The 20,419-nt window shown below is 41.2% G+C and overlaps 2 protein-coding genes across 2 annotated transcripts in view; both read right to left on the reverse strand.

Annotated features, from left to right (window-relative positions):
- Positions 1-377: 377 nt before the first annotated feature.
- Positions 378-5,320, reverse strand: FIGNL1 (fidgetin like 1). The gene is made up of 2 exons (XM_065629257.1): positions 5,290-5,320; positions 378-2,487 (listed from the first exon to the last, which is right to left on the reverse strand). The coding sequence occupies exon 2, from the start codon at positions 2,477-2,479 to the stop codon at positions 407-409; it is 2,073 nt and encodes a 690-aa protein (XP_065485329.1). The 5' UTR covers positions 2,480-2,487; positions 5,290-5,320; the 3' UTR covers positions 378-406.
- A 5,147-nt stretch (positions 5,321-10,467) lies between these two features.
- The window catches only part of LOC135985154 (aromatic-L-amino-acid decarboxylase-like), a 45,287-nt gene continuing 35,335 nt past the window's right edge, over positions 10,468-20,419 (reverse strand). The window contains exons 12-13 of the mRNA XM_065628175.1: positions 14,445-14,546; positions 10,468-10,680 (exon numbers count right to left, since the gene is read on the reverse strand). Coding sequence (XP_065484247.1) covers positions 10,468-10,680; positions 14,445-14,546 — 315 coding nt within the window. The remainder of the gene's footprint in view (positions 10,681-14,444; positions 14,547-20,419) is intronic.

Consider the following 20,419-nt stretch of genomic DNA (forward strand, 5'->3'; position numbering starts at 1 on the left):
TATTTCTGATAACCTGACCTGGGTCCCCTTAGCCTTGCATGATATTACTGATACAGCATAGTGGGCCTTGCAAGATTCCCCCCAATCCTTTCAACTACATGTGAGGTTTGACCATCTTCCCCTTAATCAGTGAAATGCATCCATCTTTCACGGCAGCTATTCGTAATTTTTGTCAGCTTCTCATTCTGTTGCTTGTGTTTAGCAATTTCCCATATCATGACCAGCAGTTTCTCATGGTCTTTTCAGTTGGCAAAACCTCAGGCCAGGGCCTTGACAACTGCCTGCATAACATAAGAAGATTTATTTCAAAGACAGAAGCAAAAAGAAGTGCAGACACTTGAAATTATCATGGGTTTAATACACGACAGTGCTAAAGGAATGTTTCTGAGAAATAGTTAGGATGCAATTATCTACCACAGCCAAATGTCTGGTTCCAGGTTTCATACAGCTCTAGGTCCTTTGAGGAGACGCTGGGCCGCACAGTTCTGAAGGCACTCTCAAAGTCCAGAAAAGCAATAGGCCGTACTTGGTCTGGCATGATGGTTGCAATGTCCATGGACTGAAGACTGCGGATAGGGCCTAGAGAAGCTTCCCGACAGAGCTGTGTCATGTCTGCCCCAGAAAATCCATTTGATTTCTTAACTATGAGTTCAATTTCCTCTTCATTTAGAGAGCAGTGCTCCTTTGACATTAGACGGGTGACAATCTGCTTCCTAGCTGAGGCTTCTGGAAGAGGAATGTACAGTCTCTTCACTAGTCTCCTTCGGGCAGCTTCATCGATTTCTTGGGGTCGATTTGTTGCTCCAACCACCAGAATACGATCTTCAGAGGAGGTTGTTGCCCCATCTAACTGGACCAGAAATTCAGTTTTTATTCTTCTCGATGACTCGTGCTCCCCATCTCCACGCTGAGACAACAGAGAATCGATTTCATCAATGAAAATCACTGCTGGTTGTTGACACCGTGCCACAGTGAACAGTGCACGGACCATCTTTTCCCCCTCACCCACCCACTTGGAAGTCAGAGAGGAGGCACTGATGCTAAAAAAAGTCGCTCCAGACTGGCATGCGATGCACTTGCCTATGAGAGTCTTGCCTGTCCCAGGGGGGCCAAAGAGAAGAATTCCCTTAGGAGGACCACGTAACCCAGTGAAGATGTCTGGCCTCAGCATAGGCCAGACTACTATTTCTTTTATAGTAGCTTTAGCAAATTCAACTCCAGCAATGTCATCCCAGTTGACAGGAGGCCCGTGGTCCATGATCTCGTGCATAATGAGTTCAACCATTTTTGGTTCTATGTTTTTCAGTCGTTCATCTACAGGCAGCAATGGATCTGTTTGCCCTCTTGCATGAGGTTTACACTGTGCTCCTCCATTTTCATTTCCATCTTGTTTAGGAACTGGAGGAACAAACTTGCCAAAGGGACCCCGAGATCTGCCTGCGCCCAGCGATTTTTTTACTCCTCCGTATGATGAGACTGGTACACGCTGGGGTAGGTTTTGAGATTTCTTTTGCTGATCCACCCATAGCTGTTCTTTTGCAGTTCTAAAACCAGGAATGCTGCTCTCTTCATTTCTGTTTCTATTCCCTGAAAAACTACTGGTTTCAGTACTAGTGGAAGCCTGGCACAGAGCAAGGCTAGCAGTCACTGTGCTGCCTTCATCAGCCAGACCATAAAATGCTTTTCTTTTTCCAGAACTTGCAGACCATGCAGGTATAGTTGACTGATTGGAAAGAGACAAATTTTGTCCATCATGACAGTTACCTGACATTTTCAGAGAACTACTTGTCGCTTCTTTGCTTCCAAATAGCGGAGTTGCCTGGAAACCTGTGCGAACCTGTTCGTTTACAGAGGTTGAAGGGGCAGGAAGTGTATCCAATGTTTTGGTCACAGAAGGCAAAGTGCTTTGAGAAGACTTGAAAGATGAGGGATGCTCAAGGAGAGCTGGTCTTTGACTTGCACCTTTTGCTGGGCCAGCACAGAGCTCAGTCTCTCCAGCACTGCTGAAGACACTGCGTTTAGGAAGACCTGGAGCGGCAGAGGGACGGACCCCTTGATCAGCAAGTACACAGGCATCTGTTGGTGCCAGCTGAGAGCTCTGGAAATTTTTGCCAGCCTGCATCCTCTCTTGCACACACTTCAGTTCCAATACATTCTCTGTTGTCAGGGCAGATTGCCACTTGTCACTGTCATTTTGCTGACATTTTGCCAAAGTCAAAATGTTTTCAGCATAGTTATTCAAGCCAGTCTCTATGTTGTCAGAGTCAATAATTGCAGCGTATTTCTCTGCGTATTTTTTAAATAGGTTGGCAGCACAGACCTGAGAGATCTCGGAGTTTGCCCATGCATACTGAATACACAGGATTTTGGCACGGTACTCATCTGCCTTCTGTCCGGGCGTGCAGGTGCCAGAGGTAATAGCAAAGTAACTTTTCTGCCAGTCGCTCAGGCACACAGTGCTGTGGGTGGGGGTTTCCATCACTGACACTGAAACATACATAAAATACCTGCTGTTATAAAATGCATTACAAAGCTATTCGTTTTGGCTGCTTTCCCCCCTTCCTAAATACATATACATGAAAACACGCATCATTTTCATTGAGAGGAAAAGAGCAGTACATCTTGTAAGCTACTTAGTCTGGACACAACCATTTGCAAAAAGCAACCAGCTTTGAGGTATAAACCCATTTAGACTGAGGTTCTCTTTTCTTCCTTGTTTAAAGAAAGAAAAGAAGAAGAAAAAAAAAAGAAGAGAGGGAGAGTTTACTGCTAACTAGAGGTCTCCTGGGAAGGTAAATAGACTGCAAAGAATGGTAACAGATGGCGAAACAAAATTTGGCCTTGTTAAATGAAATCACCAGTGCTTTCCCTCTTCTTTGACAGAATACAGCAGAGTGCAGAGGAGGACAGATTACACATCAATGTCAGAATGATGAAATTTATTACAGTGATGGTAGCAACAATGAAGCTAATAAAGTACAAGCAAAGTCTCTGAAGGGAGGTAAAAATTGAATGAATAAACCTGAATGTAGTAAATTTCCAGATTAAAAAAATATGTACAGATTCATAGCAAATGTTCAAAACTATTTACTCCATTTAGAATGTAGTAAAATATCCTCATTTTGGATTTTAGAGAAACAAAGCTCTAGTATGTTTAAAGCAATGCTTGTTTCTCAATTTTAGAAAGAGGAAATTAAGTTCCTTCAGTGAATTTTTACTTAAAGAAACAGGAAAGATGGCATTTGGATAGGAAGGAGCATTTTGCTAGACTTGAAAATATATGCTCATCTTTATGGTGTATTTTCAAAGAAGTCTTTCTCTGCAATGTATCATGTGCAGAGATATTTCTGGTAATGTCCAGAATTCATGATTTCAGAAGAGACACAGGCACAAGCAAAATTATGAGAAACCTACCCCTGCCTCAACAGGGTTTGCAGTAATTCCAATCTTCTGTCCATAAGGGACATACGTCTAATACATGATATGATAGAAATATATCAAATTCTAATTTCTCTTTTTTAAACTTCAATGTGTACCAGGATGTTTCAGTCAGAAAACATTTAAAACAAAGACTGTTAAAGTGGAGGTCCATATATTCTGCACTCCTCCCAACAGAGCACGAGTCAACTTGCAATCTTCTTCTGAATCAGCGACAGACTACGTATGAGTGCAGATTAAGGTACAGGTGTAACGAACATACACGACTGGGGAGACAGAGCTGAAGAAATGCGGGGCATGGGGTGGGGGTCCTCTCTGTTTACTTTCAAAAAGTCTTTCATCTGTGTTAGACAACAGAGAGCACAACATGATTATGGCAGGAGGGGTTACACACACAATAAACAATAAGGAGATAAATTATTTTGGTTTGGATTTTTTTTGAACTTCAGCCCAACTTTGTAGAGCTGTTTAGAAAAGTCAAAATATTTTCTACATGCAAATTCAGTGCCTTTATGTGGGAAGTCAATTAAAAAGAAAAAAACAAAAACAAAACTTCCTCTGAAAAATTATTTTCAACATTTGCACCATGAGTTTAACTTGCACTTACTGACTGAGGTGCAAATTAGCACCATATTCCATCTACAGCTGAGCAACATGTGAACAGAAGATGAAGGGTCACAGCCTTTTCTTTTCTCTAAACAACTACTAAACAACTTACTAAATAAATATTGCACTGTGCACATAACTTTTTTGTAACTGTTGAACCAAAACCATCTCATGAAATGTAAAAGCAATATTCAGGAAAAGTTTAGTAGCAGGAATTTGCTCCCATGAAATATTTCTATAGACTTACATCATTCAGAATATAAAATCTCAAGTTCACCAGCACTTCCTAAAGAGATAATCATCTTCACAGCCCTGAGGGAAGGTCATAAGTGAACAGTAGTAGCTAGTTTAAAATTTCAGTTTGATTTTTCCTCTTAAGTATCTTCTAATATCATATTCTCTCCCTATTTAATTTGTATTAGTTGTCCTCATAGTCTTACTATTTTCCCCAAGAGACAGTCAAATGCCTACGTGGACCATCAGTCCTTCCGCGGCAGTCAAAACTATTCCTAGATGTTGTGGGCATCATATTTTCATATAAGTGTCTAAAATTGGGGGGTTATCAACACATCGACAATAATGGATTTCTGGCATTCAAGTGTTCAGCGTCAGCAAAACAAGGGGTAAGTAACTACCTGACAAGCCACGTGCGGCATGTCATTACATTCACACATGTACATATATACATATCCAAAACGTGGGGAACGCCAGTTCGCGGTCGGCAAGGCCAGAAGGGACTCAGGCCAGCTACCCCGCCGCTGTAGAGCATGCACAGGCCGGCACCGTGCGGCCGGCAGGAAGCCCGGGCAGGGCCCGTCAGCCCAGGAGCCCTCACCGGCACAGCTCCGAGCGGCTCAACCCCGCCACCACACCGGGGGAGGGGAAGCCGAGACTCCAGCCCTGAGGGCTCCCCAGCGGCCTTGGCCCCTCCGCACCAGACACCCCCCACCGCGGAATCGGCTGGGGCTGGGCGGGCCGCGCGAGTGGGCTCGGCCGAGGGAGCACAGCGAGGGCCCTCATGCCTGAGGGGGAGGGAGCGCAACGGCCGCCAACCGTCTCCAACGGCCGGGGCCCGGCGCGCGCCGCTCGGCGCCTGCAGCGGAGGCGAGGGCAGAGCGGGGGGGAGGCGGGCAGGGGGAGCGAGGCACCCGCGCGGGAAGGGGCAGAGGGGGGTCCCGCAGCGCGGCCGCCGCACAACCGCCCGCCCCCTCCGCTTCTGTCCGCCCGCCGCGCGCGCGCACCCACCGGCAACGGGCAGCGCTGCCAGCCGCCTCTGCGGATCCCGCGCCCGCTCTACCCCCAAGCCCCACCCCCCCTCCCGCTCTCCAATCAGATAACAGGGTTCTAGGAGGCGCAGCCAATCAGAGATCGGGAGAGGGGGCCGAGCGGAAGCGGGAAGGGGTCTATGCGCTGACGTCGTCCGCTCGGGCTTACCGGGCCTCTCTCCCGAAGGGACGGAGAGCGAGAGGGCGGGCGAGGCCCGCACGCGGGCCTTCCTGCTCCCTATTGGCTGCGCCCCAGGCGCACGCCCTCCAATAGGCGCGGGGTCCGTGCCTTGGGAGGCGGGCTGGCTCCGCCCCGCCCCGGGGCGCGGTGCGTGCGGGGCGGCTGAGGCCCGCCGACCCCGCCGCAGGTTCCCGGTCCCGGCTCCCCCGGCGGCGGCCCCGGGCTCTCGCCTCCTGGGCCAAGAGCGTGTGGCGATTTTTCGGCACGCCGTTGCTTGCCCGGGTGGGTTCTCGTCGCCCGTCAGGCCTGCACGCACTTCGGAGAAGCTGCCGTACTGTACCACAGCCACCGCGGCAGGACAAAAACCTGATGCCGGCCAACATCCGTGGGAACAGCAGCTGCTCAACGGGCCTTCTTGGGAGAGCTGCTCTGCTCAAGGTCTCAGCAGCTGGACTCTCTGGCAGAGGGACGAGATGAATAAGGGCAGAAGATGGTGGCCCAGGGGGATGTCTCCTATGAGCTAAACCTGGTCGTGGAGTCCCTGGCTGGATCACACCAACGCACGTTCAAATTAGCGCACCAACCTAGATGCAAATTAGCACGCTGCACTGCAGTTACACCTCTGGTATTAACACAGTCACTTCCGTGTGGGCGAGCTTCTAATTTCCCATGAGAAACATTTCTTAACAGTTACTGTCAGGTTTTTGTTAGACATCAAGCTTGTTATACCATTAGTGCAGACAGCATATTAAATTGTCTGTACTGCTATGCAAGGTGTCATCTAAGACCCAATTGGGCAAACATTTATAGCTTGTAACGCTGCTGCCGTGGAGTTTCCCCTGAGTCGTGCTCACCTGATTTCCCTGGGGTGGGACAGGGGCAGAGAGTGAAGGCGCCTGCAGCTCGAGGTCCCCTCGGGAACATCGGCTGCAGCCGGGCAGGGCTGACGAAACTGGACCCTGCCTTGTCCTGCCTGAGGGCACCTGAGCTGCAAACCAAGGCTGGAGCTGGGCAGCTGGTTCCAGTGGCAGATCCAGCTGCAGGGCTGTGCAGAACTTTACTCAAGGGTGGGCATTGACCCCTGTTATGGCCAGGCATTTTTCAGACTTGTGTTGCTGAGGAGGAATCTTCCCACAAGAACTCTCATTTGCAAAGTAATTTGTTGGAAGAACAAACTGAGAAAAAATCACTGAAGGTGAAAAGCAGGATACTGACATGACCCAAGAGGTAAAGTTGGACCCCTTACAGTGCATCTGCATGAATAAAATGGAAAAAGCTTGGTTAATAGCAAAGACAGACAATAGTCATAGGTTTGTTTCCATTTATTTAGGCTGCCAATTAAAACCAACATGTCTGTTTAAAAGTCTTTGGATACAGACTTTAAAGCAACATGACAGCTCACAGATTGTAATAAAAAGGCACTAAAGTCTGATTATTTTTCCATCTAGGGCATCCAGCCTATAAATATGCTAAGTAGATATTCTTCTTATTATTAAATCTGCCCCTACCACCCTGGTCTTCAGAATTCTCACTTTCATTTCTCGTTTACTCCTGTATTTAAGCAATTCGAGTTTACACATTTCTCAAGGTATAGACTGCTGTTGTAAGACAACTGCAATGTGAGTACTACTCACCAAATGTGGTATCCTTACAGGAGACAACAACAACAAACAACAACCATGAGCAGAATCTTGTATGTAAAGGCAAGAGAAAATTAGCTGTTAAATAATTATAATGCAGTTCAGAGTATTATATATTAGCAATACTTTCATAAATCCATATATTTTCAATATTTCACCATCAGTAACAAAATATATTAATAATCTGTCATTATTAAGAATGTAAGTATTGTACTAGCACTCTGCTACTTAAAAAAAATATGTATGGTTACTGAAAAGTTACTTTTTCCTCCATCTCTAGTAGCTGCATTGTCTGCCTTGAGATGTGGATAGTCTACTAAAGTACAATTCTCACTTTTTGTAATTATTTTTAACATCAAACAGTATTAATCGGCACAGACTGTATTAGCTTTTACACACAAGGCACAATAAATCCAGGTTCACATATTAACTATTCATAAATACAGTATTTCTCACTTACAGACATGTTGCAAAGCTACAGAACAGAAACAGCAGCTGCGTTCTTCTTTCAGAAATGTTCTTTTCAACACTTTTGTTCTTGACTTCATTACATAGCCCAGATTTTATTTTCAGATAACCTAACATTACTACTCTATGAATGAATTATCACGTGGGGAAAAGAGAGCGTGAGAGACTAAATACTAAGGTGACCTTCACTAATAACATATTAAAATCATCCAGAATTTCATAAAAACTAGAATCGTGAACTTCAGATTTCTGTATTGCCTTAACTTATGCATTTCTTTTCTAATACTTATTAGTCTGTTCTTAATTTCAATTATGGTCTCATAAACCCAAAGCAACTCCATTTCCTTTCAAGGAAATTACCCTGCATTTACTCTAGGATAGCTTTGATCAGAAACTGGTTTTTTTTTAAAATTTTATTTATTTATTTTTTTCCCCACCCTGGACAGACCTGCTTATATATTTCACATCTAAAATACTGGTCTGTCTCATAGAGAAGGCATAATTCTTCTGTGGCTCCTAGATTCTAGCGTTTTCATGATGTAAAAGCTGTAAGCTTGTATCAGGGTGGACCATATATGCAGTGGATGAACATTGTTTCCCAAGTCATGAGAACTGAATAATGTTGCTTTAGAAATACTAGTAACAAAGAAAGTGAACAACTGCCAGCATTTTCAGCTCTCTTCAGTCTACCAACCTATTGCATTGTGCTACTGCAGAATAGCCTAATTTCATATTAATTCTGATAAACGGAATGTTGCTGTCAAAATTTCTGATAATGTAGCTGAGAGTAGTGCCTTGAGGAATTGCTCACTCACCTGCTTGAATATAACTGTATTATTATTTGTGTATCTATTATACACATGTATATATATATATAAAAATGGAGTTTTATATATATATATATATATATATATATACACGTAGGAGTTGGACTCGATGATCCTTGTGGGTCCCTTCCATCTCAGTACATTCCATGATTCTACTTGTTTTACCGTAGTAATTTGTCATCCCTTGCCTCATCTGTTGCCTGTGAGATCAGTTCCTTAAAGAAACAGTGATCAGCTTTTCCATTTGGGTGGATAGCATAGCCCCTGGCTAGTCTTACAGAAGGGCAGAATGCCACCACCTCCTCTAGTCACATAGCTTGACCTGCTGGAAATGCAGAGCTTGGTCCGTTTTTCCTAAGTGTCTGGGTTCATGCACATCTCTTATGTAACAATTGAACACACACTAATGCTAATCCTTCCCCAGTTTGCAGTGCACAAGTGAGGTGATTAGGAATTACCAGAAAAATGCACCTGGTCCATAGTCAGCTGCTTTAATCCCTTCTGGAGAGACAGGGGGTAGGAGCAGACTATGTGCCAAATCCACCTTCCAGGTCCATGTTTCATGGTCTACATGCAACTTTCCAGATGTAGGCGGTATACTTGTAAGAGAGGGAGGAAGAAAGTTGAATAATTGTGCAAGTTGTTCAAGATGCTGTAGAAGTTAATATAACCCCTAAAAGGGGAAAAGGAAAATAAATGCAAATGTAGAAATGATTCCTACAGATTATTTTTTATTGGAGTACCTATTTATTTTGTTCTTCTTTACGGAGAAATAACTGTTTGGAAATTACGCTTCCAAAATGGCAGAAGTACTTATTAAAGTCAAACACTGTTCCTGACTTTCTTTTCACCTCTTTACTACACCTGCCTTTCACAGGATGACATATCAATGGTTTGTGTCATGTACGTATAATTTGACTTTCTCTGAAGGTTAAATATTTTCCAATGTTTTCATATACCATGCTTCACTGTTAATGGAAGAAAAGCACTGATGGGGCCACCACAGCATATTTTGGGGTTCTCTTAATTTCTGGTTATATTGTAATTTGTTTTCTTGTTTGTTAGATAATTTGAGAAGCAACGAGTAACATTTTTCCAACCTTTTTTCTTAGCATCTTTTGTAAAAGATTTATTACACAATGAAGTAAGCAGAATGGTAGCCCTGAAAAGAAATCACAACTCTGTTTCACAGAACATAGCTTACAGGCTTTTTTCAAGTAATCAAAGCTTATAATAACTTGGCTAAAATATGGAATACCAGGTAGCACATGGCTTTTGACAAAACTCTTAAGAAGGAGCTTATAAGAGGCCTCATTAGGAACCATCAGAGTGAAAACCAACTATTTGCTGAAATTTGACAAAATGGCTGTTTTAAAAGCAAACCCTTTAGAAGGAAGCAGAGAACCTGCCGTAAGGCCAGTTGGAGTTCGTTTAGTGCTCTCTCCCCCCAGTCTGACTGTGTCATGAAGGAAGTCTTGAAGTCCTAACTTCGCATATAAAATGACTGCAGCAAGTGTGTCATGACATGATAGTGCCCCAAATCATGACAACAACAGCCATGTGTGCCTGTTTGAGTAGGACCTGAACAGTGTTAGCACCCAGTTGCTGAACTTCTCCCAACTTGGATTCTTTCTGAAGTCACAGTAATGTTAAATTAATTGGTTACAACACGGTTTCATCTGTGAAGAAAGGAGTGGCTGTGCTAGAGGTTAGCGGAGGGAGCACTAGCCCTTCCATTTCCATTGCCTGGTTCAATAAAAGCTCTTGCTTACAAAGTAGTAACAACTGACAGCTCAAGCTCCCATGCCTATTTGTGTCTTGGAAACAGGGAAGAGAAAGAGTACAGTACAGAGAAGGAATGATTAAGGTTACAACACAACTTCCTGGCAAGGGTTTTGCGACTTCAGCCGGGCTAGGTAAGAACAGGTTTTGTATTTATTTCCTACATAATTTCACTTTCCTGCCTGCCCCTAAAATAAAGCTTGGTAACACAGAAAAAGCCAGTTAATTTCCTCCTCCCCACTGCTACTTCACTGCTGGTCCTACTGGTGGTGGTTTTGCTCCCATGCTTTCAGAAGATCAGTTGCCAGCTGTGAGATGTGCTGCCACGCAAACTTGACATGGGTGGATTCCACGGTCCGGGAACAAATAGCAAAACGTAGCACAAACTTCTCTCGCAGGTGGCACGGGACCAGATGAATCTTCTTGGCCTCATTTATGCTTTTAAGAAGCTCCTTATTTAGTTCATTTGAGCCCTGAAATCATTGTAATTCAATGGATATGGTGATGAATTCCAGAAGCGAGTTTGGAATATATAAATCGCACCAAGCAGCCAAGCCCAAGTACCACTAGTAACATGTAACCAGTTTTGCATCTCCCAGTGCTCTGGCATCAAAGGATTACAAAAAGATGAGGGCGCAAGAGAAAATTTTTCAGCCACAAGGAGACTCATGGATTAACTGGAGTTTCGAAGCAGTGTTCACACTGGGGCATTTGTGATAGCCAACTGCTTTTTTGTGACGTAAGGATGTGAGCTATGTAGCTTCATGTAGAAACATTCGTTATTGTATCCATTTCATTAAACTTTTCTTAGATTAAATAAAACTAACATAGGAGGAAAGTTTGCAATGAACTATACCAACATTTGTAAGAAAAACCCTCCAGTCTTCACTTGAGCATGGCTGCTGTGAGAGAGTCTTTTGAATATGAAGATGGAAATCTTACCCTTAGTAAAGAAATAGTGAAGGTAATGTATCCCTGGCATAAGTAAGTTTCATACTACCAGTAGAACCCCTTCTGTAGGAAGTGTTCACCACAGAAGCCTACAGAGTGAGTTTTTCAAGAAATTTTAGAAACATGGTAAACTGACCCTCCCACTGGAAGTAAAGAGTCTTCTGCACTCCAGGAAACAAAGACAGAAATGTTAAATATCTCACAGAAGGTCAAAGGGACTTTACACTCATGCAGTATTGAATTTTATCTCCTTCTTGTGTCCTTCATTCTCCTTGTGCTCAAATAGTGAATGTGAAGATTTCCCTTGGAACAGCCGTATGCTTTTAGTATCAACCCTCAAAAGAAACAGGACTGCAGGAGGAGTACTGTGTCTTTTGCAGGTTCAGCTCATGCTGAATCAATGGTTTTCCTAGTTTGAGTCCATCAGCATTTGAGAATCAAACAAAGGCTGTCATCAGATTTTCAAAAACAGAAGTAAATTGCTTAGAATAAAACAAGGAAAGAAGAGATCCCTTATAGAACGCTGTCCGTAGTAAAACAGTTGCAAATGGATGAATCTGTCCAGCAGCGGTTTACTGTGTTACTGCAGCAGCACCGGGCTTTTCGAAAACATCGATATCAGAAATATGTGCAGTTGAGACTTGCCTGCTTAGGCTTTTCCATATAAAAACAAAGCATCAGGAAAATACAGTATCCTATTGGCACTGAGAATGTCTGTGTTATTATCATGCTTTTTTGGATCATACTAGAATTAGAGCTGAACCCCAGTCAACACCATTCTGACTTAACACAAGTTTTCAGGGAATTTGGATGAGAGCCTGAAAATTATGGCTTAGCCTTTCTTTTCTAGGAGGTATTTGTGCAACTTGAATGCTCCTAAGAAAAGGGCCAACTGTGGTGGTTTGCAAGTCCCCAGCCATTATGGGTCAGTCTGGTGACAATGATATGCATATCTGATATGCTTTCTTATCAAAGGCAATCCATCATTCAAATGATGATCCTTGCCTTTAATATGAAATGCACAGCACTAACTTTCAGGCAATAAAGGGGTTATATGATGTTAAGTTAATGACTTTGGCTCGGGGGGATGGGAGGGACGAGAAAGATTTATGTATCTGTCTTCTGTTCTACTCTCACAGCTCCATGTAGGGGCTGCTGTGACACTTGGGTGTCACATCAAACTGAAGTTAGAAGTGACTAATCCTCTCCCAGAGCTCTGAGAAGCAGCAGCCAGCTCTGATTGAGTCTGTCAGCTCCAACCAGACAGAATTCTCACCCCCTGGAGAAGTGACTTGCTTGACTTGTATTCATCTGCAGACATGACAAGGAGGCCAAAAATTAACCCTTTGGCATGATACATTTGATGAAATAGTTAAAATATGAAAGTCGTTATTATTAGTCTATATGCTCAACAGTGAGAAAGGCAAAAATTTAGAAGTTACTGGTAAGTATAAAAGTAAAAAAGTATTTCTCAAGAACTAAGGAAGGAAAAATACTTCATACTTTTACAGCTGTGCAGCATTACAGTTCAAGTCCTCTGTCTCTCAGTCCTTCTGCAACTACAAAGAAGTTACAAGTATCCTACTTCTAAGATGCATTTTAATACAGAAATCACAGGAAGATTTTTGAAATAATGATTTAAAAAGCAAATAAAGCTGAAAAAATAACTAAAAAATGTTCTTCATTTAAAAGCTTCTTAGTTTTGTTTTCTTTTTTTTTGGACAGGGAAGACAAATGATGAAAACACTGCTGTTCAACGTTGGTTTTCAGCAGAATCACATCTTTATTCTACAACTTAAACAAAAGTTTCTTAGCTAGATGTCCAGTATTTACCTCCTATTGTAAAACCGTCTTTCCCTGTAGAACCGATTTCTTCCTCTGGATCATCAGGGACAGGAGAACAGACATAGATGAACCACTGGTCTGATCAAAAGTGACAATTCCTGTGTTGCTATGCTCTATTTCACCAAGGCTGTTCCTTTAAAGTAGAGCACTGACTAACAGCTGTCTCTGGATCTGCAAAACTAGTGTTTGCTTGTTCCATGTGAGCGGGCGGGCTACAGCTAACGTGGGTTTTTTTGAGCAATAAAATCCAGAGAACATATTCCTCAAAATCTTTAAAAAGTTCTTGTTAGGAAAGAAATTCCATTCATGTTCCCACTTACTGGAAAAAATCCACATTCTATAATCTATCTGATCCCTTGCAACAGACCATTTTTTCCTTTCATTTTAAACAACATAAATTCAAACAAATCTATTTTCACATTCCAGAGAAATTCACCGTTACCTTATTGCTAAAGATTCATTAAGTCTTCAGCCAATTGCATCAAACTCAGGTAACTGGGGCAACTGCATGACTGAAAAGAATTTGTGAGAAGCAGTGATACCACACTACCCAAGAGGAGCCAAGATGTGCTTGTGAGCCTTTAGAAAAGCTAAAAGCTGATTTAGGTATCATGTGAACCATTATTATTATTATTATTATTATTATTATTATCATTATTACTGGGTGTTCAGATTCAGTGTCACAATCCAGCCCTTCACAGAGGCTTTAGTTGCAAGCTCCTGTGTTAAATGAGTTCTTTACCCAAAACAACACACTGATCCCCTTGTAATGTCTGATGAAACAAGTGAATCCTCCCAACTCCTTATGCCCTGAGTACAGAGTGGGTTCTCTAGTTCCTGTTGGGGGAGGTCTCTATGTCAAGGAGTTTGGCACTTACAGAGATTTTGGGGAATGAAAGGCCAAGAGGGGCAAAAGGATCATGTTCAGCAAAAAACACACCAGGGCCAAGGGCAGCTGGAAATGTGGCCTCCTATGCAACCTGTTCTTACTCAGATTGTGCTCCAGTTTGCCCAGTCTGACTGTAGAATTCTATAAATGAAAAAGTATTCTTGAAAGAAAATTTTAAAAATGTTTACTATTCTAGTCTTCATCCATAATAGCAATGATACATATAAATAGATATATAATTGTGTATTAAATATACACACATGTAAAATTAAGTTGACAAGAAACACACACACACACACACACACGTCATATGTAAATGTCTAGGAAAATATACTAAAATAATCATCTTCATCAAAGCCCATGAAACATATAATATAACAGTAATTGTGTATGACTGTGTAGACTAAGACCATTTGTTTTTCCTGACTGTAAATTTCCATATCCTAATATGCTTTAATTTCTCTTAAGCATGTGATTAAGTTTTAACACATTGCAGGTTATTCTGTTGCTATAAAACATGACAGAAGACATAGGAGGTCTCAGCTGCCTTACCTTCAGCCGAAAGCAGACTAGTCCCAAGACAACCTCAGCACAGATCTCAAATCTTTCGTCCTGAAGGACTAAATCTTCAAACTGATGCGACAGCCTGATGTGCTGCGAAGAGAAAGATAGTATCTGTGTTGTATTAATTTGATTAATCAAGAGAAAAGTTATGCTTTCCATCTCTAATATTTTTTCTCTGTTCCTTCTTCTGCTATGTGATAATTTTCACATATTGCCATCTGTTTATGTTAACTTACATCCCATTTATGACTTTCAGAGACCATATTGAGCCATTACTATATTAGCCACTCAGTCTGCCTTAGGCTGTACTAGTCTGTTTTGTAATTAAATGTTTCAGCACGGTTTTATAACTATCATGATACCAGATTAATACTAAATAATTGTCATATTTCTTCTTTAGGCTTTCTGCCACTCTTCATTTTGGTTGAGAATGGCTGAAGAGTCCAAAACTTATTGTGGGCAAAGGGAGAGACGCACAGAGAGAAAATGATCACAATTACAGTGCAAAATAAGATGGAAAGATACACTTTTTATAAGAGTTCATTAAATAGGAGAGTAAATGTCAAGAAGGATGGAACGTGCTCACTCCTCTGACCTGGGTGCTCAGGTTCCATTGAAAAGAAAAGTGATGGCAGTATAATCAGGAAAGTGGATAGTGAACCTCAGACAACCTGTTTAAAAATTACTGGGGAATAACATTGTACACAAAGCCAAAGCAATTATTTTGAAGCGTAGGAAACCACTGCTCTCCAAAATCAAACAAATAGGAAAAATGCCAAGAGACATAACAACAACCAGCAGGGATGTCTTAACATCAGTCAGTGACGCTTGCATAATCATACCACATTTTGCTTTCTCCCAAACAGAAAATGAATTCAAAAGCACTTGGAAAAAAAGGAACCCATATCCTCATCAGGTACCTGCAGCACCTTATCCAGTGCCTCTCTCACTGGCTATCATCAGATTATTGCTCACTACTCTAAAAAAAAAAAAAAAAAGAAAAAAAAAAGACAGCAACAACCAGCTATTAGAATTACAGTTTGCCTTCATGCAATAGCCAAAAATGATCAGCAACATCTAAAATTATGTTTAAAAATTCCTTAACTTTTATGTATTAATGATTGCAAGTAATTGTATAAAAATAAACAACTAACTGCATGTTTTTTTCCATGCTTTGTGCTTTGCCTTTTTGCAAGTTCAAGGACAGATTTCAAACAAAAAATGGGTCAGGGTTGGATATGGAATATTTCATCTCACAGGAACTTTTTCTGAAAGGGAAGAAGGAAAAACAGAAATTACTGAAAAGAAGAAAAAGGGGAAAAAAGAAAAAAAAAAAAAACCACTACCACGTTTTGATTCTTGTTTCTTAAAATAGAAAAAACATTGTTTATATTGCATCAAAACATTGATTCAAAACCTTCATATTGGATATAGTGGTACCTCATGCAACCAGTCAATCTTACTGTTGTTACCACTTCATCTCTGCTGTTTGTTACATCCATTTATCATCTCCCTCTAAAATCCAAATGGAAGCTCTTTACATCACCAATGAGACCAATAAAATGCCCAGTCTTTTCCAAGGCATTTGAATGTTCTGCTGATATAAACAGCATGGGTCTACAGCTATGAAAATTGACCAGAAGTATGTGTATCCATACAGATACTTGTGTGCAGAAGCACATGAAAAACATATGTAAAATGTGCACGTGTGTTGTAATGATCTTTTACTGTCTCCTCCTTCCTCATGTTCTATAGTCTTAACCAAACCGATGTCTTTTACACAGCTCTACAACATTTCACACTGCATGTACTAGGTCTTGGAAATCAAAGCCATAAAAAAAATCATGTTCAGTGAGATGAGAATTTCACAACTGTTCATCTGAATGTAATTGCCAACTAATTAATAAAAATTTACCTGTGTAAGAACTAAATATGCTCTACATGGTATTTATATCTCTGTATTTATGCATCACTTTTTGCACTAAAGGATTTTCCAGGAATTTGAAAAAAATAAAAGCAAGGAAAAATAGAGAATATTCAGTAAAAGACTAATCAAAATTCTGGAAGTATTTCGTATTCATGTCTGGATGCAAGTAGTACAATTTTAACCACAGCGAGTCTTAAAAAGTAGCAATAATTTGTAAAGCCACAGGGGGGCACCAAGTGTTCTAGAGTTTACAGATCTGGAAGGAGAGAAAGCGGAGATTTAACTTAAGTTTCACTTGTAGAGCTTTGCTTAACTTACCCAAGGCCCTGCACCTTTGAACCTAAGTTATTATCCTGAGTTGCTTTTACAAAAGCTGTTGCAACCAAACATAATTAAACCAAATAAAGTTAACTTTATTAAGTCTGGAAGCTCAAACTCTGCAAAACCAAAGGTCCTTTAGGCATCACACCTGCCTCTGTGAGTCCAAGAGCTGTGCCCACACTCTGGATGTCAGCGTGGCAATAACTCACAGGAAAACACATGTGGCTTTAGTGCTTCAGTTTTTCAAGACATGCAGGTAAACTGTGAAAATAATGTCCTGTTTGGAGACCCATGGGCACTGAAACTGAAGACAGGAAAGAGCAGGAGGAAAAAACTGACAGGCTGTTCTCAGTTTTCTGCTGAATGTGGACATACCAAGCCTGACCTATGGATATTTTAAGCCTCCGAATGCTTTTGATTTTGACATTTGTATTACGCTGTGTCTCCAGCACCTTTAACTTAAAGTTGATGTTCAAATATTATTTAAGCTTTAAAAATTGTTTTACTTAACACCGTTACATAACTCAACAAAAAGTGCATATGCACAAACCAAGTCACATACTGTTTCTAGCAAGATCATTTGGACAATTCCTTTATCACATGGGTTTTCAAAGTGGAATCCCATGGACTGCATTAGCGGCCTGAAAAGTCCTGGTATGTAGTAACAGAATACCAGTCCTTCTCACAGTGAAATTTAGCACATTGAAGAAAAGAAGCTTGTAAGGAATTTTTGGGTATCACTGCCTATCTCACATAATGAACCATTGCTCTTCTGCAGTGAGAAGGGAAAAAAGAAAGGGATCTAGTTCATTTGAATATTTGGGATTAAAGGAAATGTCTTACATAATCATTGATGGGAACAGAAAACTTGTGAGGCATTAAGATGTCCCAATTTAACAAACCTGTATTTGTGTATGTGCGTGACTATAACAACTATAACTATAACTACTATAACTAACACTAAATATAAATATAAATATAAATATAAATATAAAGCATCCTCCATTGACATGTTTAAACTGAATTTTGATTTTTGAGCAAAACCCTTAAAGAACTAAAATAGGTTTTGATTGAAGGGAGCTTCTCTGGAGCATCAGGATATATTGCTGTGTATATGCAAATCAGCATACCTGCCTAGCCTTGATCATTTAATTTATCCTCAGTGAAGAGAGAAGGATGCGGTACACTAATTTCTTCTGGTCCTATGGAGGATTTGTCTGAGTACTTGTGGAGATCATATACAAAAACATTAACTGCTAAATTTCTCATATTTCTCAGCTCTTGGAGGGTACTTAAACTACAAAGGAGTGGTACACAGTCAAGCAGTTTGCAAACTGACCATTTACAAGTAAACCATTTGGATGTCACATTTATACTGACTCTGAGCGTTTCAAATCAGTCTGGAAGACTGCTGTCCTTGTTGGTTTTGACCTCTTGGTACATCTCTGTGGCTTTGGGATTTACCTCCAAAATCTGTATTTTTCGCTCCCCACATCCTTCAGAGATGACTGTCCTTTCCTTTACCATGGTTTTATTGCTGTTGTTTGGGGTTTGGTTTGGTTGGTTGGTTGGTTGATTTGTTTTTTCCCTAGGTGAGCCCAGCATCTCTATTGGGATTTGCATAAACTCAGAAAGGAACTGAAAATCTGGGTCCCAAATCTCTTGGTAAGGCCCAGCCCTGCATCTGAAGAGGCATGCCTTAGCTGCTATGGTATAGCCCAAACAGGAAGGACATGCCCTATACACAGGTGTGTTGACGTATGGAAACTACGTGGTATACAGCTGCGTGCTACATCCCAAACTAGGCAACCCCTTCCCCAAGTTCCAGCCCAGGGAACTGTTTCAAACCTCTGCTCTTCTGCCTGATTCTGTGCCCCTGGCCCTTCCCTGGGGCAACTCCTTAATGATGCAACACAGAGCACTTCTTCCCCCGTCCCCAGCTCCAGCCACCTTCTCTCCACTTGAAGGCTGTAGTACCTGCTGCTGCCATTGCTCTGTGTCTCTTCTTATTCCACCTGTGCCCACTCTACAACCCACTGTAATAAATGCAGCTTCAGAAATAATTCTGGGACTACACGGCTTCACTTAAAATGCAGCTCGAAGTATGAGGGCTTCTCTTCAAGGACTGCCTTTGCCAGCAATGGGAATAAAAAAGCTGTTATTTGCAAGATGCTATAACATGTTTAAAAGAAAACAAATTTCAAGGCCAAGCACTGGGACAAGCAGTGTTAAAGTGAAGTTAACAAGCGAAGTTCCAAGTTACTTTTTGTTCCGAAACTTGTCTGTAGGTTTCAAAATATAAACCAGTGTCAAGCTGGTTTACATACTTCATTACCGTACTACCGAAAGAAAAGTCATCACAATATAACTGGAATCAAAGATTATTCCTGAGAAGAAATGGGCAAGATATGAAACATATTTAAAAACGTTATTTTGCAGTACTGATAGAACTTTGCCAACATATCTACGAACTTGCAAGATACATCTTAAATACTGGTAGAGAAGGCAGCAAATGAAATGCAATTGTTTATCTAAATGTAAGTTCAACAGAGAACCGCTGGAGAGAGAACTGACTTTTTTTTAAAGCTGCTTTAGAACCCACTGGATTTTGCCATCACTCATCTGGGGAAAGGTGTGAGGAGAAACTATCTTAATAGTTCCGGTTTGACAACGGTATACAGGGACACGAATTCTGTACTTAATTACCCCTCATGTCTTTTCAAAGTTGCAAACATAAGGTCATAACTTATTTTTTCCATACACCAGGGAACACTGTAGTCCTTAATGAAATATTAAAAATACACACTCAATTCAACAAATCCTTGGAAGTCTAGCTGCCTGAATTACATTTAAATACAAGGGAAGATATTGACATTTTACTTTGGAGTCAGTATGCTTAAGAAGAGATTGATTTGCTAGGCCTTCCTGAACTGTGTTATCACAGAAAGTATAAAAAATGGTCATCAGCTCTGATTATAGCAAGGCAAACACTTTTTGGCTGGACAGTCATAGAAATGTCTGGGAGACAAGGAAAGAGGGAGCCTGTGGAATGTAAATACTGGCCTGTGCAAATCAGCCCGATAAAAGGCCATGTAATTAATTCTGAGTTTCCAACCCTCTCTTTTCCCAGTGAGACATTTAGCCCTACTTAAAAACTTGGCATCATATTAAAATAATTGTAGTCTCCAGAAATCTGATGTGAGAGAGAAACCCACTAGAAACTGTAATGGTGGCCTGGTAAAGTGATAACAAATCTTGTGTCAATTGTTCATCAGAAAGCTAAGTATCAGTTTGCCACAAGGATGACAGAACATCGGGATTGCCACTGTTGTCAAAATGTACTCCTGAGAGCCTCACTAAGGATAAAAGTCCAGTTCAGAGACCTGTGCAGTCAGTTGATTATTATAGTGTGATAAAAATGAGAAGCAAAGAGGGTACCCTCCATCCCAGAACCTTTTCAAATCGAAAGAATCTTACTCATGCACTGACCTTACAACAGTGGAAAAAGCCTTTCTTAGAAATTAATCTGTTTAGTACCACAACAGAAAGGAACGTGTGTCTGCAGAGAGTTCGGCATACTAGACCAACACTTAGCTAATGGGTATTTTTGTAAATATCTAGAGCCAAGTCATGAATCTCCCCTCACTAGAAGATTCCTTAAACTTCAGAAAGGTGAAAGATATGCTTGAATTTGACTTTTCTGCTACAGAGGAAG

This window comes from Caloenas nicobarica, chromosome 2, assembly GCF_036013445.1.
Source record: "Caloenas nicobarica isolate bCalNic1 chromosome 2, bCalNic1.hap1, whole genome shotgun sequence".
Lineage (NCBI taxonomy): Eukaryota > Metazoa > Chordata > Aves > Columbiformes > Columbidae > Caloenas > Caloenas nicobarica.

Bases quoted from the DNA above. Each gene is read 5' to 3' on its own strand.
- FIGNL1 (XM_065629257.1), bottom strand. From the start codon at position 2,479: ATGGAAACCCCCACCCACAGCACTGTGTGCCTGAGCGACTGGCAGAAA.